This window comes from Panulirus ornatus, chromosome 7 (assembly GCF_036320965.1).
Source record: "Panulirus ornatus isolate Po-2019 chromosome 7, ASM3632096v1, whole genome shotgun sequence".
NCBI classification, from domain to species: Eukaryota; Metazoa; Arthropoda; class Malacostraca; order Decapoda; family Palinuridae; genus Panulirus; species Panulirus ornatus.
In genome coordinates, this window is record NC_092230.1 from 48597525 (window position 1) to 48618953 (window position 21429).

Sequence of the window (21429 nt, forward strand, 5' to 3'; positions counted from 1 at the left end):
ATTTCCTCTCTGGTGACATACATCATCTTTTCTGATCATCACAACACATCTAATAAAACCAGCAACTCTTTTACACAAGTGTTCTCAAAAAATATCTTTTAATTTTGCCTCTAGTCTACTTACTCCATTTCATCTTCATAAAATATACTGTCTTATCTAAAATCAAACCTCTATCAAGGGTGATTATACCTCATCACTCTATGATAATAAGTCTACTTTATATTTGAACTGTAAAAATATAAAAAGTACACATGTGGCATATAATAAGCCTAAAAAAAATTGGTAGGAATGTTGGCCACTTTAAGAGAAACAGCAGGTATTCAATTCAAGCACAAGACACATGTAAATGCAGAAAAAATTATCAATTACCATAACTCAGGTACTGCAAAACAATAAGAAAATTAATTGGTACTTATTTAACAGTTCAAAAATTAAGAATTTCTTATTCCAGCCAGACAGATACTTCATGGTATAAAGAAACAGACATACAAAATCAAGAGATTTACCTTAACCATGATTACGGCAAAAACTACAACACAAAAAATTTAATCAAACCTGCTTCTGTCTCCTCCTGTGAGTGTTGGGGCATCCGAGAATTCCCAAGTGTAAAATATGAGAGTGTCAATCCGATGCCAGCACAGCAGACCACCACAAGAATGGTGTCAAACATGCTGCTACACTCCAATACCCTGTAAAAATTCTCATTTAGAAACTAATTTTTTTGGGTGGGGGATGAAACAACGAATCTTATGTCCTCTGAATGTAATCCCACCTCAAAATGCTCAGCATTCAATTCTGTTAGAGCACTCAAATCCTCCCATCCAAACTATTCTATAACTAACCACCAACCCCCAAGCAGAAGTAAAAAGCTTACCCCTGCCTCAACTTCGGCAACCTCTACTCATACATTCCCCTAGCCCTAACAAATACAATGGTGACAAAATACAAACACACTCAAATAACCAGACAAAAAAAAAACTATTTTACTCTCTTCTAACCCACCAGACATACCCATATCAAAAGGCACACTCCCCCATTCAAATACATGTCACACTTCCATTCTATGCTCTATACATCATCCACCACTACAAAACTACATATATAATTTCAACATATCCAAAAACACTTCATACCCATGATGCAACTAACACTATGAAAACCCCATGCACTTACTACTCATTTGCCCAGCACTCTCTGTACACATAAGCACACAATCATCAACAAACTTTATGACCTATAGTCCTGTATGGTTTCCCCTTTTAGAAAGTTAAAATACAATTGAAGGGGGAAAGATGGAGTGGAAAAGATTTTGAGTGATCAGGACCTGGACATGCAAGAGGGTGAAAGCCATGCAAGGAAAAGGGTGAATTGGAGAGATGTGGTATACCGGGGTCGACGTGCTGTCAATGGGTTCAACAAGGGCATGTGAAGCGTCTGGGGTAAACCACAGAAAGTTTTGCGGGGCCTCGATCTGGAAAGGGAGCTGTGGTTTCGGTGCATTATACATGACAGCGAGAGACTTAGTGTGAACGAATGTGACTTTTGTTATATTTTGCTACTGCTACCTCGTGCACATGTGGGGGAGGGTGTTGTCATTTCATGTGTGGCGGGGTGGCGACGGGAATGAATAAAGGCAGCAAGTATGAATTATGTATATGTGTAAATATGTATATGTCTGTGTATGAATAGGTATGTATATGTGCATGCGTGGATGTGTATGTATATACATGTGTATGTGGGTGGGTTGGGCCATTCTTTCGTCTGTTCCCATGCACTATCTCGCAAACGCAGGAGACAGTGATAAAGTATAACAGTAAATAACAAAATAATAGTCCTGTATGGTAGACATGGCCAGTTTCCTGAGTGTTACAGGAGCCTCATATAGTATGGACTCCTGGGCAGACAGTACACATATATATAAAATAAATAAATAAATATAAAATAAAAATATACATACATATCAGCAACAAAGTAAAATAAATAAATAAATATATATATATATATATATATATATATATATATATATATATATATATATATATATATATATATATATATATATATATATATGTATATATATACATATATATATATATATATATATATATATATATATATATATATATATATATATATATATATATATATATATATGTATATATATACATATATATATATATATATATATATATATATATATATATATATATATATATATATATATATATATATATTATTTATTTATATATTTTATTATACTTTGTCGCTGTCTCCCGCGTTTGCGAGGTAGCGCAAGGAAACAGACGAAAGAAATGGCCCCACCCCCCCCCCCCATACACATGTATATACATACGTCCACACACGCAAATATACATACCTACACAGTTTTCCATGGTTTACCCCAGACGCTTCACATGCCCTGCTTCAATCCACTGACAGCACGTCAACCCCGGTATACCACATCACTCCAATTCACTCTATTCCTTGCCCTCCTTTCACCCTCCTGCATGTTCAGGCCCCGATCACACAAAATCTTTTTCACTCCATCTTTCCACCTCCAATTTGGTCTCCCTCTTCTCCTTGTTCCCTCCACCTCCGACACATATATCCTCTTGGTCAATCTTTCCTCACTCATCCTCTCCATGTGCCCAAACCACTTCAAAACACCCTCTTCTGCTCTCTCAACCACGCTCTTTCTATTTCCACACATCTCTCTTACCCTTACGTTACTCACTCGATCAAACCACCTCACACCACACATTGTCCTCAAACATCTCATTTCCAGCACATCCATCCTCCTGCGCACAACTCTATCCATAGCCCACGCCTCGCAACCATACAACATTGTTGGAACCACTATTCCTTCAAACATACCCATTTTTGCTTTCCGAGATAATGTTCTCGACTTCCACACATTCTTCAAGGCCCCCAGGATTTTCGCCCCCTACCCCACCCTATGATCCACTTCCGCTTCCATGGTTCCATCCGCTGCCAGATCCACTCCCAGATATCTAAAACACTTCACTTCCTCCAGTTTTTCTCCATTCAAACTCACCTCCCAATTGACTTGACCCTCAACCCTACTGTACCTAATAACCTTGCTCTTATTCACATTTACTCTTAACTTTCTTCTTCCACACACTTTTCCAAACTCAGTCACCAGCTTCTGCAGTTTCTCACATGAATCAGCCACCAGCGCTGTATCATCAGCGAACAACAACTGACTCACTTCCCAAGCTCTCTCATCCCCAACAGACTTCATACTTGCCCCTCTTTCCAAGACTCTTGCATTCACCTCCCTAACAACCCCATCCATAAACAAATTAAACAACCATGGAGACATCACACACCCCTGCCGCAAACCTACATTCACTGAGAACCAATCACTTTCCTCTCTTCCTACACGTACACATGCCTTACATCCTCGATAAAAACTTTTCACTGCTTCTAACAACTTTCCTCCCACACCATATATTCTTAATACCTTCCACAGAGCATCTCTATCAACTCTATCATATGCCTTCTCCAGATCCATAAATGCTACATACAAATCCATTTGCTTTTCTAAGTATTTCTCACATACATTCTTCAAAGCAAACACCTGATCCACACATCCTCTACCACTTCTGAAACCACACTGCTCTTCCCCAATCTGATGCTCTGTACATGCCTTCACCCTCTCAATCAATACCCTCCCATATAATTTACCAGGAATACTCAACAAACTTATACCTCTGTAATTTGAGCACTCACTCTTATCCCCTTTGCCTTTGTACAATGGCACTATGCACGCATTCCGCCAATCCTCAGGCACCTCACCATGAGTCATACATACATTAAATAACCTTACCAACCAGTCAACAATACAGTCACCCCCTTTTTTAATAAATTCCACTGCAATACCATCCAAACCTGCTGCCTTGCCGGCTTTCATCTTCCGCAAAGCTTTCACTACCTCTTCTCTGTTTACCAAATCATTTTCCCTAACCCTCTCACTTTGCACACCACCTCGACCAAAACACCCTATATCTGCCACTCTATCATCAAACACATTCAACAAACCTTCAAAATACTCACTCCATCTCCTTCTCACATCACCACTACTTGTTATCACCTCCCCACTTGCGCCCTTCACCGAAGTTCCCATTTGCTCCCTTGTCTTACGCACTTTATTTACCTCCTTCCAGAACATCTTTTTATTCTCCCTAAAATTTAATGATACTCTCTCACCCCAACTCTCATTTGCCCTTTTTTTCACCTCTTGCACCTTTCTCTTGACCTCCTGTCTCTTTCTTTTATACATCTCCCACTCAATTGCATTTTTTCCCTGCAAAAATCGTCCAAATGCCTCTCTCTTCTCTTTCACTAATACTCTTACTTCTTCATCCCACCACTCACTACCCTTTCTAATCAACCCACCTCCCACTCTTCTCATGCCACAAGCATCTTTTGCGCAATCCATCACTGATTCCCTAAATACATCCCATTCCTCCCGCACTCCCCTTACTTCCATTGTTCTCACCTTTTTCCATTCTGTACTCAGTCTCTCCTGGTACTTCCTCACACAGATCTCCTTCTCAAGCTCACTTACTCTCACCACCCTCTTCACCCCAACATTCACTCTTCTTTTCTGAAAACCCATACAAATCTTCACCTTAGCCTCCACAAGATAATGATCAGACATCCCTCCAGTTGCACCTCTCAGCACATTAACATCCAAAAGTCTCTCTTTCGCACGCCTGTCAATTAACACGTAATCCAATAACGCTCTCTGGCCATCTCTCCTACTTACATAAGTATACTTATGTATATCTCGCTTTTTAAACCAGGTATTCCCAATGATCAGTCCTTTTTCAGCACATAAATCTACAAGCTCTTCACCATTTCCATTTGCAACACCGAACACCCCATGTATACCAATTATTCCCTCAACTGCCACATTACTCACCTTTGCATTCAAATCACCCATCACTATGACCCGGTCTCGTGCATCAAAACCACTAACACACTCATTCAGCTGCTCCCAAAACACTTGCCTCTCATGATCTTTCTTCTCATGCCCAGGTGCATATGCACCAATAATCACCCACCTCTCTCCATCAACTTTCAGTTTTACCCATATTAATCGAGAATTTACTTTCTTACACTCTATCACATACTCCCACAACTCCTGTTTCAGGAGTATTGCTACTCCTTCCCTTGCTCTTGTCCCCTCACTAACCCCTGACTTTACTCCCCAGACATTCCCAAACCACTCTTCCCCTTTACCCTTGAGCTTCGTTTCACTCAGAGCCAAAACATCCAGGTTCCTTTCCTCAAACATACTACCTATCTCTCCTTTTTTCACATCTTGGTTACATCCACACACATTTAGGCACCCCACTCTGAGCCTTCGAGGAGGATGAGCACTCCCCACGTGACTCCTTCTTCTGTTTCCCATTTTAGAAAGTTAATACAAGGAGGGGAGGATTTCTGGCCCCCCGCTCCCGTCCCCTCTAGTCGCTTTCTACGACACGCGAGGAATACGTGGGAAGTATTCTTTCACCCCTATCCCCAGGGATAATATACATATATACATACATATACACATACACACACATATACATACATACGCACATATACACACACACACACATACATATATATACATATGAGAAAATGTAAGAAACAATTTAGAAAACTGAAACTTCTAGCTTGAAATGAATGAAAAAAAGAATGTCACATAATGGTTCAACCTCTGGCTATGGAAAAAAGGAAATGTATAACTTATTTACACAAACGTCAATAGCAGTTTTCACTGTATCAATAAGCTTCAATGTCTAAGCTACATTTTTCTCCAATTTCACTATTTTCCTTCACATTTTCAATTGTGTCTGAAGGTTCTACTTCAAGAGTGATTGGGCTATGGATAGAGTTGTGTGCAGGAGGATGGATGTGCTGGAAATGAGATGTTTGAGGACAATATGTGGTGTGAGGTGGTTTGATCGAGTAAGTAACGTAAGGGTAAGAGAGATGTGTGGAAATAAAAAGAGCATGGTTAAGAGAGCAGAAGAGGGTGTTTTGAAATGGTTCGGGCACATGGAGAGAATGAGTGAGGAAAGATTGACCAAGAGAATATATGTGTCGGAGGTGGAGGGAACGAGGAGAAGAGGGAGACCAAATTGGAGGTGGAAAGATGGAGTGAAAAAGATTTTGTGTGATCGGGGCCTGAACATGCAGGAGGGTGAAAGGAGGGCAAGGAATAGAGTGAATTGGATCGATGTGGTATACCGGGGTTGACGTGCTGTCAGTGGATTGAATCAAGGCATGTGAAGCGTCTGGGGTAAACCATGGAAGGCTGTGTAGGTATGTATATTTGCGTGTGTGAACGTATGTATATACATGTGTATGGGGGTGGGTTGGGCCATTTCTTTCGTCTGTTTCCTTGCACTACCTCCCTGGGGATAGGGGATTAAGAATACTTCCCACGTATTCCCTGCGTGTCGTAGAAGGCGACTAAAAGGGGAGGGAGCGGGGGGCTGGAAATCCTCCCCTCTCATTTTTTTTTTAATTTTCCAAAAGAAGGAACAGAGAATTGGGCCAGGTGAGGGTATTCCCTCAAAGGCCCAGTCCTCTGTTCTTAATGCTACCTCGCTAACGCGGGAAATGGCGAATAGTTTAAAAGAAAAAGAAAGAAGACCTCGCAAACGCGGGAGACAGCGACAAAGCAAAAAAAAAAAAAAATATATATATATATATATATATATATATATATATATATATATATATATATATATATATATATATATATATTTTTAAAAAAAAAATGAGAGGGGAGGATTTCCAGCCCCCCGCTCCCTCCCCTTTTAGTCGCCTTCTACGACACGCAGGGAATACGTGGGTTTTCAGAAAAGAAGAGTGAATGTTGGGGTGAAGAGGGTGGTGAGAGTAAGTGAGCTTGGGAAGGAGACCTGTGTGAGGAAGTACTAGGAGAGACTGAGTACAGAATGGAAAAAGGTGAGAACAATGGAAGTAAGGGGAGTGGGGGAGGAATACGATGTATTTAGGGAATCAGTGATGGATTGCGCAAAAGATGCTTGTGGCATGAGAAGAGTGGGAGGTGGGTTGGTTAGAAAGGGTAGTGAGTGGTGGGATGAAGAAGTAAGAGTATTAGTGAAAGAGAAGAGAGAGGCATTTGGACGATTTTTGCAGGGAAAAAATGCAATTGAGTGGGAGATGTATAAAAGAAAGAGACAGGTCAAGAGAAAGGTGCAAGAGGTGAAAAAAAGGGCAAATGAGAGTTGGGGTGAGAGAGTATCATTAAATTTTAGGGAGAATAAAAAGATGTTCTGGAAGGAGGTAAATAAAGTGCGTAAGACAAGGGAGCAAATGGGAACTTCAGTGAAGGGCGCAAATGGGGAGGTGATAACAAGTAGTGGTGATGTGAGGAGATGGAGTGAGTATTTTGAAGGTTTGTTGAATGTGTTTGATGATAGAGTGGCAGATATAGGGTGTTTTGGTCGAGGTGGTGTGCAAAGTGAGAGGGTTAGGGAAAATGATTTGGTAAAAAGAGAAGAGGTAGTGAAAGCTTTGTGGAAGATGAAAGCCGGCAAGGCAGCAGGTTTGGATGGTATTGCAGTGGAATTCATTAAAAAAGGGGGTGACTGTATTATTGACTGGTTGGTAAGGCTATTTAATGTATGTATGACTCATGGTGAGGTGCCTGAGGATTGGCGGAATGCGTGCATAGTGCCATTGTACAAAGGCAAAGGGGATAAGGGTGAGTGCTCAAATTACAGAGGTATAAGTTTGTTCAGTATTCCTGGTAAATTATATGGGAGGGTATTGATTGAGAGGGTGAAGGCATGGACAGAGCATCAGATTGGGGAAGAGCAGTGTGGTTTCAGAAGTGGTAGAGGATGTGTAGATCAGGTGTTTGCTTTGAAGAATGTATGTAAGAAATACTTAGAAAGGCAAATGGATTTGTATGTAGCATTTATGGATCTGGAGAAGGCATATGATAGAGTTGATAGAGATGCTCTGTGGAAGGTATTAAGAATATATGGTGTGGGAGGAAAGTTGTTAGAAGCAGTGAAAAGTTTTTATCGAGGATGTAAGGCACGTGTACGTGTAGGAAGAGAGGAAAGTGATTGGTTCTCAGTGAATGTAGGTTTGCGGCAAGGGTGTGTGATGTCTCCATGGTTGTTTAATTTGTTTATGGATGGGGTTGTTAGGGAGGTAAATGCAAGAGTTTTGGAAAGAGGGGCAAGTATGAAGTCAGTTGCGGATGAGAGAGCTTGGGAAGTGAGTCAGTTGTTGTTCGCTGATGATACAGCACTGGTGGCTGATTCATGTGAGAAACTGCAGAAGCTGGTGACTGAGTTTGGTAAAGTGTGTGGAAGAAGAAAGTTAAGAGTAAATGTGAATAAGAGCAAGGTTATTAGGTACAGTAGGGTTGAGGGTCAAGTCAATTGGGAGGTGAGTTTGAATGGAGAAAAACTGGAGGAAGTGAAGTGTTTTAGATATCTGGGAGTGGATCTGGCAGCAGATGGAACCATGGAAGCGGAAGTGGATCATAGGGTGGGGGAGGGGGCGAAAATTCTGGGGGCCTTGAAGAATGTGTGGAAGTCGAGAACATTATCTCGGAAAGCAAAAATGGGTATGTTTGAAGGAATAGTGGTTCCAACAATGTTGTATGGTTGCGAGGCGTGGGCTATGGATAGAGTTGTGCGCAGGAGGATGGATGTGCTGGAAATGAGATGTTTGAGGACAATGTGTGGTGTGAGGTGGTTTGATCGAGTGAGTAACGTAAGGGTAAGAGAGATGTGTGGAAATAAAAAGAGCGTGGTTGAGAGAGCAGAAGAGGGTGTTTTGAAGTGGTTTGGGCACATGGAGAGAATGAGTGAGGAAAGATTGACCAAGAGGATATATGTGTCGGAGGTGGAGGGAACGAGGAGAAGAGGGAGACCAAATTGGAGGTGGAAAGATGGAGTGAAAAAGATTTTGTGTGATCGGGGCCTGAACATGCAGGAGGGTGAAAGGAGGGCAAGGAATAGAGTGAATTGGAGCGATGTGGTATACCGGGGTTGACGTGCTGTCAGTGGATTGAATCAAGGCATGTGAAGCGTCTGGGGTAAACCATGGAAAGCTGTGTAGGTATGTATATTTGCGTGTGTGGACGTATGTATATACATGTGTATGGGGGTGGGTTGGGCCATTTCTTTCGTCTGTTTCCTTGTGCTACCTCGCAAACGCGGGAGACAGCGACAGAGCAAAAAATATATATTCTTTTTTTTTTTTTTTTTTTATACTTTATATATATATATATATATATATATATATATCTTATCATTTTGCTTTGTCACTGTCTCCTGTGTCAGCGAGGTAGCGCAAGGAAACAGACGAAAGAATGGCCCAACCCGCCCACATACACATGTATATACATACACGTCCACACACGCAAATATACATACCTATACATCTCAATTTATACATATATATATACACACAGACATATACATATATACACATGTACATAATTCATACTGTCTGCCTTTATCTATTCCCATCGCCACCTCGCCACACATGGAATAACAGCCCCCTCTCCCCTCATGTGTGTGAGGTAGCACTAGGAAAAGACAACAAAGGCCCCATTCGTTCACATTCAGTCTCTAGCTGCCATGTAATAATGCACCGAAACCACAGCTCCCTTTCCACATCCAGGCCCCACACAACTTTCCATGGTTTACCCCAGACGCTTCACATGCCCTGGTTCAATCCATTGACAGCACGTCGACCCCGATATACCACATCGTTCCAATTCACTCTATTCCTTGCAAGCCTTTCACCCTCCTGCATGTTCAGGCCCCGATCACACAAAATCTTTTTCACTCCATCTTTCCACCTCCAATTTGGTTTCCCACTTCTCCTCGTTCCCTCCACCTCCAACACATATATCCTCTTGGTCAATCTTTCCTCACTCATTCTCTCCATGTGACCAAACCATTTCAAAACACCCTCTTCTGCTCTCTCAACAACACTCTTTTTATTTCCACACTTCTCTCTTACTCTTATATTACTTACTCGATCAAACCACCTCACACCACATATTGTCCTCAAACATCTCATTTCCAGTACATCCACCCTCCTGCGCACAACTCTACCCATAGCCCACGCCTCGCAACCATACAACATTGTTGGAACCACTATTCCTTCAAACATACCCATTTTTGCTTTCCGAGATAATGTTCTCGACTTCCAAACATTCTTCAAGGCTCCCAGAACTTTCGCCCCCTCCCCCACCCTATGATTCACTTCCGCTTCCATGGTTCCATCCGCTGCCAGATCCACTCCCAGATATCTAAAACACTTTACTTCCTCCAGTTTTTCTCCATTCAAACTTACCTCCCAATTGACTTGACCCTCAACCCTACTGTACCTAATAACCTTGCTCTTATTCACATTTACTCTCAACTTTCTTCTTTCGCACACTTTACCAAACTCACTCAGCAGCTTCTGCAATTTTTCACCCGAATCAGCCACCAGCTGTATCATCAGCGAACAACCAACTGACTCACTTCCCAAGCCCTCTCATCCAAAACAGACTGCATACTTGCCCCTATCTCCAAAACTCTTGCATTCACCTCCCTGACCACCCTATCCATAAACAAATCAAACAACCATGGAGACATTACGCACTATTGCCGCAAACCAACATTCACTGGGAACCAATCACTTTCCTCTCTTTCTACCTGTACACATGCCTTACATCCTCGATAAAAACTTTTCACGGCTTCTAGCAACTTACCTACCACACCATACACTCTTAATACCTTAATCAGAGCATCTCTATCAACTCTATCATATGCCTTCTCCAGATCCATAAATGCCACATACAAATCCATTTGTTCTAAGTATTTCTCACATACATTCTTCAAAGTAAGAACCTGATCCACACATCCTCTATCACTTCTGAAACCACACTGTTCTTCTCTAATATGATGCTCTGTACATGCCTTCACCCTTGCTATCAATACCCTCCCATATAATTTCCCTGGGAGAAAGAATACTTTCCATGCATTCCTCACGTGTCATAGATGGTGACTAAAGGGGTCAAGAGCGGGGTCCTAGAAACCCTCCCCTCCTTGTATTTTAACTTTCTAAAAGGGAGATATACATTTTTTTTTTTTTTTTTTTTTTTTTATACTTTGTCGCTGTCTCCCGCGTTTGCGAGGTAGCGCAAGGAAACAGACGAAAGAAATGGCCCAACCCCCATACACACGTACATACACACGTCCACACACGCAAATATACATACCTACACAGCTTTCCATGGTTTACCCCAGACGCTTCACATGCCTTGATTCAATCCACTGACAGCACGTCAACCCCTGTATACCACATCGCTCCAATTCACTCTATTTCTTGCCCTCCTTTCACCCTCCTGCATGTTCAGGCCCCGATCACACAAAATCTTTTTCACTCCATCTTTCCACCTCCAATTTGGCCTCCCTCTTCTCCTCGTTCCCTCCACCTCCGACACATATATCTTCTTGGTCAATCTTTCCTCACTCATTCTCTCCATGTGCCCAAACCATTTCAAAACACCCTCTTCTGCTCTCTCAACCACGCTCTTTTTATTTCCACACATCTCTCTTACCCTTACGTTACTTACTCGATCAAACCACCTCACACCACACATTGTCCTCAAACATCTCATTTCCAGCACATCCATCCTCCTGCGCACAACTCTATCCATAGCCCACGCCTCGCAACCATACAACATTGTTGGAACCACTATTCCTTCAAACATACCCATTTTTGCTTTCCGAGATAATGTTCTCGACTTCCACACATTTTTCAAGGCTCCCAAAATTTTCGCCCCCTCCCCCACCCTATGATCCACTTCCGCTTCCATGGTTCCATCCGCTGACAGATCCACTCCCAGATATCTAAAACACTTCACTTCCTCCAGTTTTTCTCCATTCAAACTCACCTCCCAATTGACTTGACCCTCAACCCTACTGTACCTAATAACCTTGCTCTTATTCACATTTACTCTTAACTTTCTTCTTCCACACACTTTACCAAACTCAGTCACCAGCTTCTGCAGTTTCTCACATGAATCAGCCACCAGCGCTGTATCATCAGCGAACAACAACTGACTCACTTCCCAAGCTCTCTCATCCCCAACAGACTTCATACTTGCCCCTCTTTCCAGGACTCTTGCATTTACCTCCCTAACAACCCCATCCATAAACAAATTAAACAACCATACATATATATATATATATATATATATATATATATATATATATATATGATTTGGTAAACAGAGAAGAGGTAGTGAAAGCTTTGCGGAAGATGAAAGCCGGCAAGGCAGCAGGCAGGTTTGGATGGTATTGCAGTGGAATTTATTAAAAAAGGGGGTGACTGTATTGTTGACTGGTTGGTAAGGCTATTTAATGTATGTATGACTCATGGTGAGGTGCCTGAGGATTGGCGGAATGCGTGCATAGTGCCATTGTACAAAGGCAAAGGGGATAAGAGTGAGTGCTCAAATTACAGAGGTATAAGTTTGTTGAGTATTCCTGGTAAATTATATGGGAGGGTATTGATTGAGAGGGTGAAGGCATGTACAGAGCATCAGATTGGGGAAGAGCAGTGTGGTTTCAGAAGTGGTAGAGGATGTGTGGATCAGGTGTTTGCTTTGAAGAATGTATGTGAGAAATACTTAGAAAAGCAAATGGATTTGTATGTAGCATTTATGGATCTGGAGAAGGCATATGATAGAGTTGATAGAGATGCTCTGTGGAAGGTATTAAGAATATATGGTGTGGGAGGAAAGTTGTTAGAAGCAGTGAAAAGTTTTTATCAAGGATGTAAGGCATGTGTACGTGTAGGAAGAGAGGAAAGTGATTGGTTCTCAGTGAATGTAGGTTTGCGGCAGGGGTGTGTGATGTCTCCATGGTTGTTTAATTTGTTTATGGATGGGGTTGTTATGGAGGTAAATGCAAGAGTTTTGGAAAGAGGGGCAAGTATGAAGTCTGTTGGGGATGAGAGAGCTTGGGAAGTGAGTCAGTTGTTGTTCGCTGATGATACAGCGCTGGTGGCTGATTCATGTGAGAAACTGCAGAAGCTGGTGACTGAGTTTGGTAAAGTGTGTGGAAGAAGAAAGTTAAGAGTAAATGTGAATAAGAGCAAGGTTATTAGGTACAGTAGGGTTGAGGGTCAAGTCAATTGGGAGGTGAGTTTGAATGGAGAAAAACTGGAGGAAGTGAAGTGTTTTAGATATCTGGGAGTGGATCTGGCAGCGGATGGAACCATGGAAGCGGAAGTGGATCATAGGGTGGGGGAGGGGGCGAAAATTCTGGGGGCCTTGAAGAATGTGTGGAAGTCGAGAACATTATCTCGGAAAGCAAAAATGGGTATGTTTGAAGGAATAGTGGTTTCAACAATGTTGTATGGTTGCGAGGCGTGGGCTATGGATAGAGTTGTGCGCAGGAGGATGGATGTGCTGGAAATGAGATGTTTGAGGACAATGTGTGGTGTGAGGTGGTTTGATCGAGTGAGTAACGTAAGGGTAAGAGAGATGTGTGGAAATAAAAAGAGCGTGGTTGAGAGAGCAGAAGGGGGTGTTTTGAAGTGGTTTGGGCACATGGAGAGAATGAGTGAGGAAAGATTGACCAAGAGGATATATGTGTCGGAGGTGGAGGGAACGAGGAGAAGAGGGAGACCAAATTGGAGGTGGAAAGATGGAGTGAAAAAGATTTTGTGTGATCGGGGCCTGAACATGCAGGAGGGTGAAAGGAGGGCAAGGAATAGAGTGAATTGGAGCGATGTGGTATAACGGGGTTGACGTGCTGTCAGTGGATTGAATCAAGGCATGTGAAGCGTCTGGGGTAAACCATGGAAAGCTGTGTAGGTATGTATATTTGCGTGTGTGGACGTATGTATATACATGTGTATGGGGGTGGGTTGGGCCATTTCTTTCGTCTGTTTCCTTGCGCTACCTCGCAAACGCGGGAGACAGCGACAAAGCAAAAAAAAAAAAAATACATATATATATATATATATATATATCTTTCTTTCTTTCATACTATTCGCCATTTCCCGCATTAGCGAGGTAGCGTTAAGAACAGAGGACTGGGCCTTAGAGGGAATATCCTCACCTGGCCCCCTTCTCTGTTCCTTCTTTTGGAAAATTAAAAAAAAAAACGAGAGGGGAGGATTTCCAGCCACCCGCTCCCTCCCCTTTTAGTCGCCTTCTACGACACGCAGGGAATACATGGGAAGTATTCTTTCTCCCCTATCCCCAGGGATATATATATATATATATATATATATATATATATATATATATATATATATATATATATATATATATATATATTTTATATGTATATTTTGAACTAAGGCATGTGAAGCGTGTTGGGTAAACAATGGAAAGGTTTGTGGAGCCTGGATGTGGATATGGAGCTGTGATTAGGTGCATTACACATGACAGATAGAGAGTGAGTGTGAACAAATGTGGCCATTTTTGTCTTTTATTAGCGCTAACTCACGCGTGTGTTGGGAGGGGGGTGCCATTTCATGTGTGGTGGGGTGGCGATGGGAATGGATGAAGGCAGCAAGTATGAATATGTACATGTGTATATATGTATATGTCTGTGTATGTATATGTATGTATACGTTGAAATGTATAGGTAAGTGTATGTGTGGGCGTGTATGTATATACATGTGTATGTGAGTTTGTTGTGGCAGGATCGTGAAAGAAATGAATAAAGGCAAGCAAGTATGAATATGTACATGTGTATATATGTAAATGGCTGTGTATGTGTATGTATGTATATGTTGATATGTATATATATGTATATGTGCTTGTATGGGCATCTATGCATATATATGCATATGAGTGGATGGGCCATTCTTTGTCTATTCCTCGCGCTACCTCGCTGACGTAGAAAACTGAGATTAAGTATGATAATAAATAAATAAATTTTAAAATGGTTTGGACTCATGGAGAGAATGAGTGAGGAAAGATTGACAAAGAAAATATATGAGTCAGAGGTGGAGGGAAGGAGAAGCGGGAGACCAAATTGGAGGTGGAATGATGGAGTGAAAAAGATTATGAGCAACTGGGGCATGAACATACGGGAGGGTGAAAGGCATGCAAGCAACAGAGTGAATTGGAAAGACGTGGTATACTGGGGTCGACATACTGTCAATGGATTGAACCAGGGCATGTGAAGTGTCTGGGGTGAACCATGGAGAGGTCTGTGGGGCCTAGATGTGGAAAGGGGGCTGTGGTTTTGGAGCATTACACATGGCAGCTAGAGACAGAGTGTGAACAAATGTGGCCTTTTTTTTTTTGTCTGTTCCTGGCGCTGCCTTGCTGGAGGGGAGATGCTAATTCATGTCTGGCAGGGCAGAGACAGGAATGGAGGAAGGCAGCAAGTATGGATATGTACATGTGTATATATGTATATGTCTGTATGTATATGTATGTATATGTTGAAATATATATGTATGTATATGTGCGTGTGTGGGCATTTATGTATATACATGTGTATGTGGGTGGATTAGGCCATTCCTCGTCTGTTTCCTTGCACTACCTCACTAATGCAGGGGACAGTGGTTAAGTATAATAAATAAATAAATACATATATATATCTGAGGTACTGTAGACTTTAAAAAGCCTTTCAAATCCTTGGGATTTTCTAAATGAAACAACAGCAATAGTCCCCTACAAGTTCTCTCAATATCTAACTTGTTTCCTGTTTCAATATTATCACTTCCACATTTTCTCTGATTTAGAACCCTCCCTATTATTGTCTTAACTAGTAGCATTCAATGAAAAATAATGCTCAACATTATATGTTCCAAAACCTTTATTGTGTTGACACATTATAGAACAGAATTACTGCATTTCCAAAGCTTATAGTAGTGATGAGCTACAGTTGTATTTCAACATTTGAAATACTCTATAATTAAAAAACATATTTCTTATGCTTCATTGTTTGCCACCAACCTTTGACTGGTAATGGTTTGTCTGTCGTGTTTAGAGCAACATTTGAAAACTTGAGGGTTAGATTTCAACGATGCACAGTCTCCCACACATCTCTGCTTCGCCTCTTCCTCGGTTCAACAAATCAGGTCCTTTCGTCTCCTTGATTCTTCTTGTTCTTCGTGTGTAATGTCTACAAGGTTAATAAAGATCCCGGTTACTTTACATGTTTCAGGTATCTTAGAGGAAAGGCTTTTATCATCAAAGGATCTTCTTGTTTTGTATGTGCGGCTTATATTGATGGTGGGCGGAAGATGTGACCAGGATTCACACGGCAGAGCAGACGAAAACTGTTGTAAACAAAGCGGGATACGCACCTACGGTAACCCTGGGAGGCTACGAGCCTACTGTACCTTCATCATAAAATCTTTAGAACATTTATCTGTCCAAGATTATCATCACTGTCACTGTCCCTCTACACTTATGTTTTTCTTTACTTTTTTGTGCCCCTCATCTCCCTTATTTCTCTTTTTTTAGTATTTTTTCTGTTAACAATGTTAAAAACAAAACCTTTTTATGGAATAAGTTGGATGTTAATGTAAATGTAACTAACTTTGAATTCTTCTACGTTATTGCTAGTAACTATGTAGTGCTAATAAGTAGGTTCTTTAATATCAGCGTTTTATCATTTATAAATCATTGTTTTTTTTTTTAACTATTTTTGTACTTTTTCATTGCTATTCTTTACCGTGTGCCATGTATTATGACTACATTAACAGCATTCGCATATGCTTTGAATGCTAACTTTTTTTGAATATATACATATGCTCACATTATATACTTTTTAAAATAAATCAGCTCATCTCTAATTACTCTTCATCAGTTAGTCTATTTCCTTTAATTTTCACTTTTATTTCTTTTATTACACTTGATCGTCGTTTCTCGCGTCAACAAGATAGCGGCAGGAAACAAATGAAGAACGACCCATCCACTCACTCACACACACACACACACACACATATATATATATATATATATATATATATATATATATATATATATATATATATATATATATATATATATAATTTATATCATACTTTGTCGCTGTCTCCCTCGTTAGCGAGGTAGCGCAAGGAAACAGTCGAAAGAATGGATCTGGAGAAGGCATATGATAGAGCTGATAGAGATGCTCTGTGGAAGGTTTTAAGAATATATGGTGAGGGAGGCAAGTTGTTAGAAGCAGTGAAAAGTTTTTATCGAGGATGTAAGGCATGTGTACGTGTAGGAAGAGAGGAAAGTGATTGGTTCTCAGTGAGTGTAGGTTTGCGGCAGGGGTGTGTGATGTCTCCATGGTTGTTTAATTTGTTTATGGATGGGGATGTTAGGGAGGTGAATGCAAGAGTTTTGGAAAGAGGGGCATGTAAGAAACTGCAGAAGCTGATGACTGAGTTTGGTAAAGTGTGTGAAAGAAGAAAGTTAAGAGTAAATGTGAATAAGAGCAAGGTTATTAGGTACAGTAGAGTTGAGGGTCAAGTCAATTGGGAGGTAAGTTTGAATGGAGAAAAACTGGAGGAAGTAAAGTGTTTTAGATATCTGGGAGTGGATCTGGCAGCGGATGGAACCATGGAAACGGAAGTGAATCATAGGGTGGGGGAGGGGGCGAAAATTCTGGGAGCCTTGAAGAATGTTTGGAAGTCGAGAACATTATCTCGGAAAGCAAAAATGGGTATGTTTGAAGGAATAGTGGTTCCAACAATGTTGTATGGTTGCGAGGCGTGGGCTATGGATAAAGTTGTGCGCAGGAGGGTGGATGTGCTGGAAATGAGATGTTTGAGGACAATATGTGGTGTGAGGTGGTTTGATCGAGTAAGTAATGTAAGGGTAAGATAGTGGTGTGGAAATAAAAAGAGTGTGGTTGAGAGAGCAGAAGAGGGTGTTTTGAAATGGGTTGGTCACATGGAGAGAATGAGTGAGGAAAGATTGACGAAGAGGATATATGTGTCAGAGGTGGAGGGAACGAGGAGAAGTGGGAGACCAAATTGGAGGTGGAAAGATGGAGTGAAAAAGATTTTGAGTGATCGGGGCCTGAACATGCAGGAGGGTGAAAAGCTTGCAAGGAATATAGTGAATTGGAACGATGTAGTATATCGGGGTTGACGTGCTGTCAATGGATTGAACCAGGGCATGTGAAGCGTCTGGGGTAAACCATGGAAAGTTGTGTGGGGCCTGGATGTGGAAAGGGAGCTGTGGTTTCGGTGCATTATTACATGACAGCTAGAGACTGAGTGTGAACGAATGGGGCCTTTGGTGTCTTTTCCTAGAGCTACCTCGCACACATGAGGGGGGAGGGGGTTGTTATTCCATGTGTGGCAAGGTGGTGATGGGAACAAATAAAGGCAGACAGTATGAATTATGTACATGTGTATATATGTATATGTCTGTGTGTATATATATGTGTACATTGAGATGTATAGGTATGTATATTTGCGTGTGTGGACTTGTATGTATATACATGTGTATGTGGGCGGGTTGGGCCATTCTTTCGTCTCTTTCCTTGTGCTACATCGCTAACGCGGGAGACAGCGACAAAGCAAAAAAAAAAAATATATATATATCTCTCCACCTCCAATTTGGTCTCTCACTTCTCCTCGTTCCCTCCACCTCTGACACATATATCCTCTTGGTCAATCTTTCCTCACTCATTCTCTCCATGTGACCAAACCATTTCAAAACACCCTCTTCTGTTCTTTCAACCACACTCTTTTCATTACCACACATCTCTCTTACCCTTTCATTACTTACTTGATCAAACCACCTCACACCACATATTGTCCTCAAACATCTCATTTCCAACACATCCACCCTCCTCTGCATAACTCTATCTATAGCCCACGCTTCGCGACCATATAACATTGTTGGAACCACTATTCCTTCAAACATACCAATTTTTGCTTTCCGAGATAATGTTCTCAACTTCTACACATTTTTCAATGCTCCCAGAACTTTTGCCCCCTCCCCCACCTTATGATTCACTTCCGCTTCCATGGTTCCATCTGCTGCCAGATCCACTCCCAGATATCTAAAATACTTCACTTCCTCCAGTTTTTCTCCATTCAAACTTACCTCCTAAGTGACTTGTCTCTCAACCCTACTGTACCTAATAACCTTGCTCTTATTCACTTCTACTCTCAGCATTCTTTCACACACTTTACCAAACTCAGTCACCAGCTTCTGCAGTTTCTCACATGAATCAGCCACCAGCACTGTATCATCAGCGAACAACAACTGACTCACTTCCCAAGCTCTTTCATCCACAACAGACTGCATACTTGCCCCTCTTTCCAAGACTCTTGCATTCACCTTCCTAACAACCCCATCCATAAACAAATCAAACAACCATGGAGACATCATGCACCCCTGCTGCAAACCAATCACTTTTCTCTCTTCCTACATGTACACATGCTTTACATCCTTGATACAAACTTTTCATTGCTTGTAACAACTTACCTCCCACACCATACATTCTTAATACCTCCACAGAGCATCTCTATGAGTTCTATCATATGCCTTCTCCAGATCCATAAATGCTACATACAAATCCATTTGCTTTTCTAAGTATTTCTCACATACATTCTTCAAAGCAAATACCTGATCCACACATCCTCTACCACTTCTGAAACCACACTGCTCTTCCCCAGTCTGATGCTCTGTACATGCCTTCACCCTCTCAACCAATACCCTCCCATATAATTTCCCAGGAATACTCAACAAACTTACACCTCTGTAATTTGAGCACTCACTCTTATCCCCTTTGCCTTTGTACAATGGCACTATGCAAGCATTCCGCCAGTCCTCAGGCACCTCACCATGAGTCATACATACATTAAATATCCTTACCAACCAGTCAACAATACAGTCACCCCCTTTTTTAATAAATTCCACTGCAATACCATCCAAACCCACTGCCTTGCCAGCTTTCATCTTCTGCAAAGCTTTTACTACCTCTTTTGTTTACCAAATCATTCTCCCTAACCCTCTCACTTTGCACATCACCTCGACCAAAACTCCCTTTATCTGCCACTCTATCATCAAACACATTCAACAAACCTTCAAAATACTCACTCCATCTACTTCTCACATCACCACTACATGTTATCACCTCCCATTAGCCCCCTTCACTGATGTTCCCATTTGTTCCCGTGTCTTAGCACTTTATTTACCTCCTTCCAAAACATCATTTCACTCTCCCTAAAATTTAATGATACTCTCTCACCTCAACTTTAATTTGCCCTCTTTTTCACCTCTTGCACCTTTCTCTTGACTTCCTGCCTCTTTCTTTTATACATCTCCCACTCATTTGCATTATTTCCCAGCAAAAATCGTCCAAATGCCTCTCTCTTCTCTTTCACTAATAATCTTACTTCTTCATCCCACCACTCACTACCTTTTCTAATCTGTCCATCTCCCACACCATCACTGCTTTCCTAAATACATCCCATTCCTCCCTCACTCCCCTTACCTCCTTTGTTCTCACCTAATTCCATTCTGTACTCAGTCTCTCCTGGTAATTCCTCACACAAGTCTCCTTCCCAAGCTCACTTACCTCACCACTCTCTTCACCCCAACATTCTCTCTTCTTTCTGAAAACCTCTACAAATCTTCACCTTTGCCTCCACAAGATGATGATCAGACATCCCTCTCAACACATTAACATCCAAAAGTCTCTCTCTTGCACGCCTATCAATTAACATGTAATCTAAAATTGCTCTCTGGCCATCTCTCCTATTTACATACATATACTTATGTATATCTCTTTTTAAACCAGGTATTCCCAATCACCGGTCCTTTTTCAGCACATAAATCAACAAGCTCTTCACCATTTCCATTTACAACACTGAACACCCCATGTACACCAATTATTCCCACATCACATCACTCACCTTTGCATTCAAATCACCCATTATTATAACCCGGTCTTGTGCATCAAAACTACTAACACACTTATTCAGCTGCTCCCAAAACACTTGCCTTTCATGATCTTTCTTCTCATGCCTAGGTGCATTTGCACCAATAATCATCGATCTCTCTCCATCCACTTTCAGTTTTACCCATATCAATCTAGAGTTTACTTTCTTACACTTTATCACATACTCCCACAGCTCCTGTTTCAGGAGTAGTGCTACTCCTTCCCTTGCTCTTGTCGTCTCACTAACCCCTGACTTTACTCCCAAGACATTTCCAAACCACTCTTCCCCTTTACCCTTGAGCTTCGTTTCACTCAAGCGCCAAAACATCCAGGTTCCTTTCTTCAAACATACTACCTATCTCTCCTTTTTTCTCATCTTGGTTACATCCACACACATTTAGACACCCCAATCTGAGCCTTCAAGGAGGATTAGCACTCCCCGCGTGACTCCTTCTTCTGTTTCCCCATTTAGAAA

At 41.4% G+C, this 21429-nt stretch overlaps 1 protein-coding gene across 1 annotated transcript in view; it reads right to left on the reverse strand.

Moving 5' to 3' along the window:
• Positions 1-16340, reverse strand: part of PIG-L (phosphatidylinositol glycan anchor biosynthesis class L) — a 36816-nt gene extending 20476 nt beyond the window's left edge. Inside the window, exons 1-2 of the mRNA XM_071663760.1 lie at positions 16010-16340; positions 556-689 (exon numbers count right to left, since the gene is read on the reverse strand). Coding sequence (XP_071519861.1) covers positions 556-670 — 115 coding nt within the window. The 5' untranslated portion in view covers positions 671-689; positions 16010-16340. The remainder of the gene's footprint in view (positions 1-555; positions 690-16009) is intronic.
• Positions 16341-21429: the final 5089 nt, after the last annotated feature.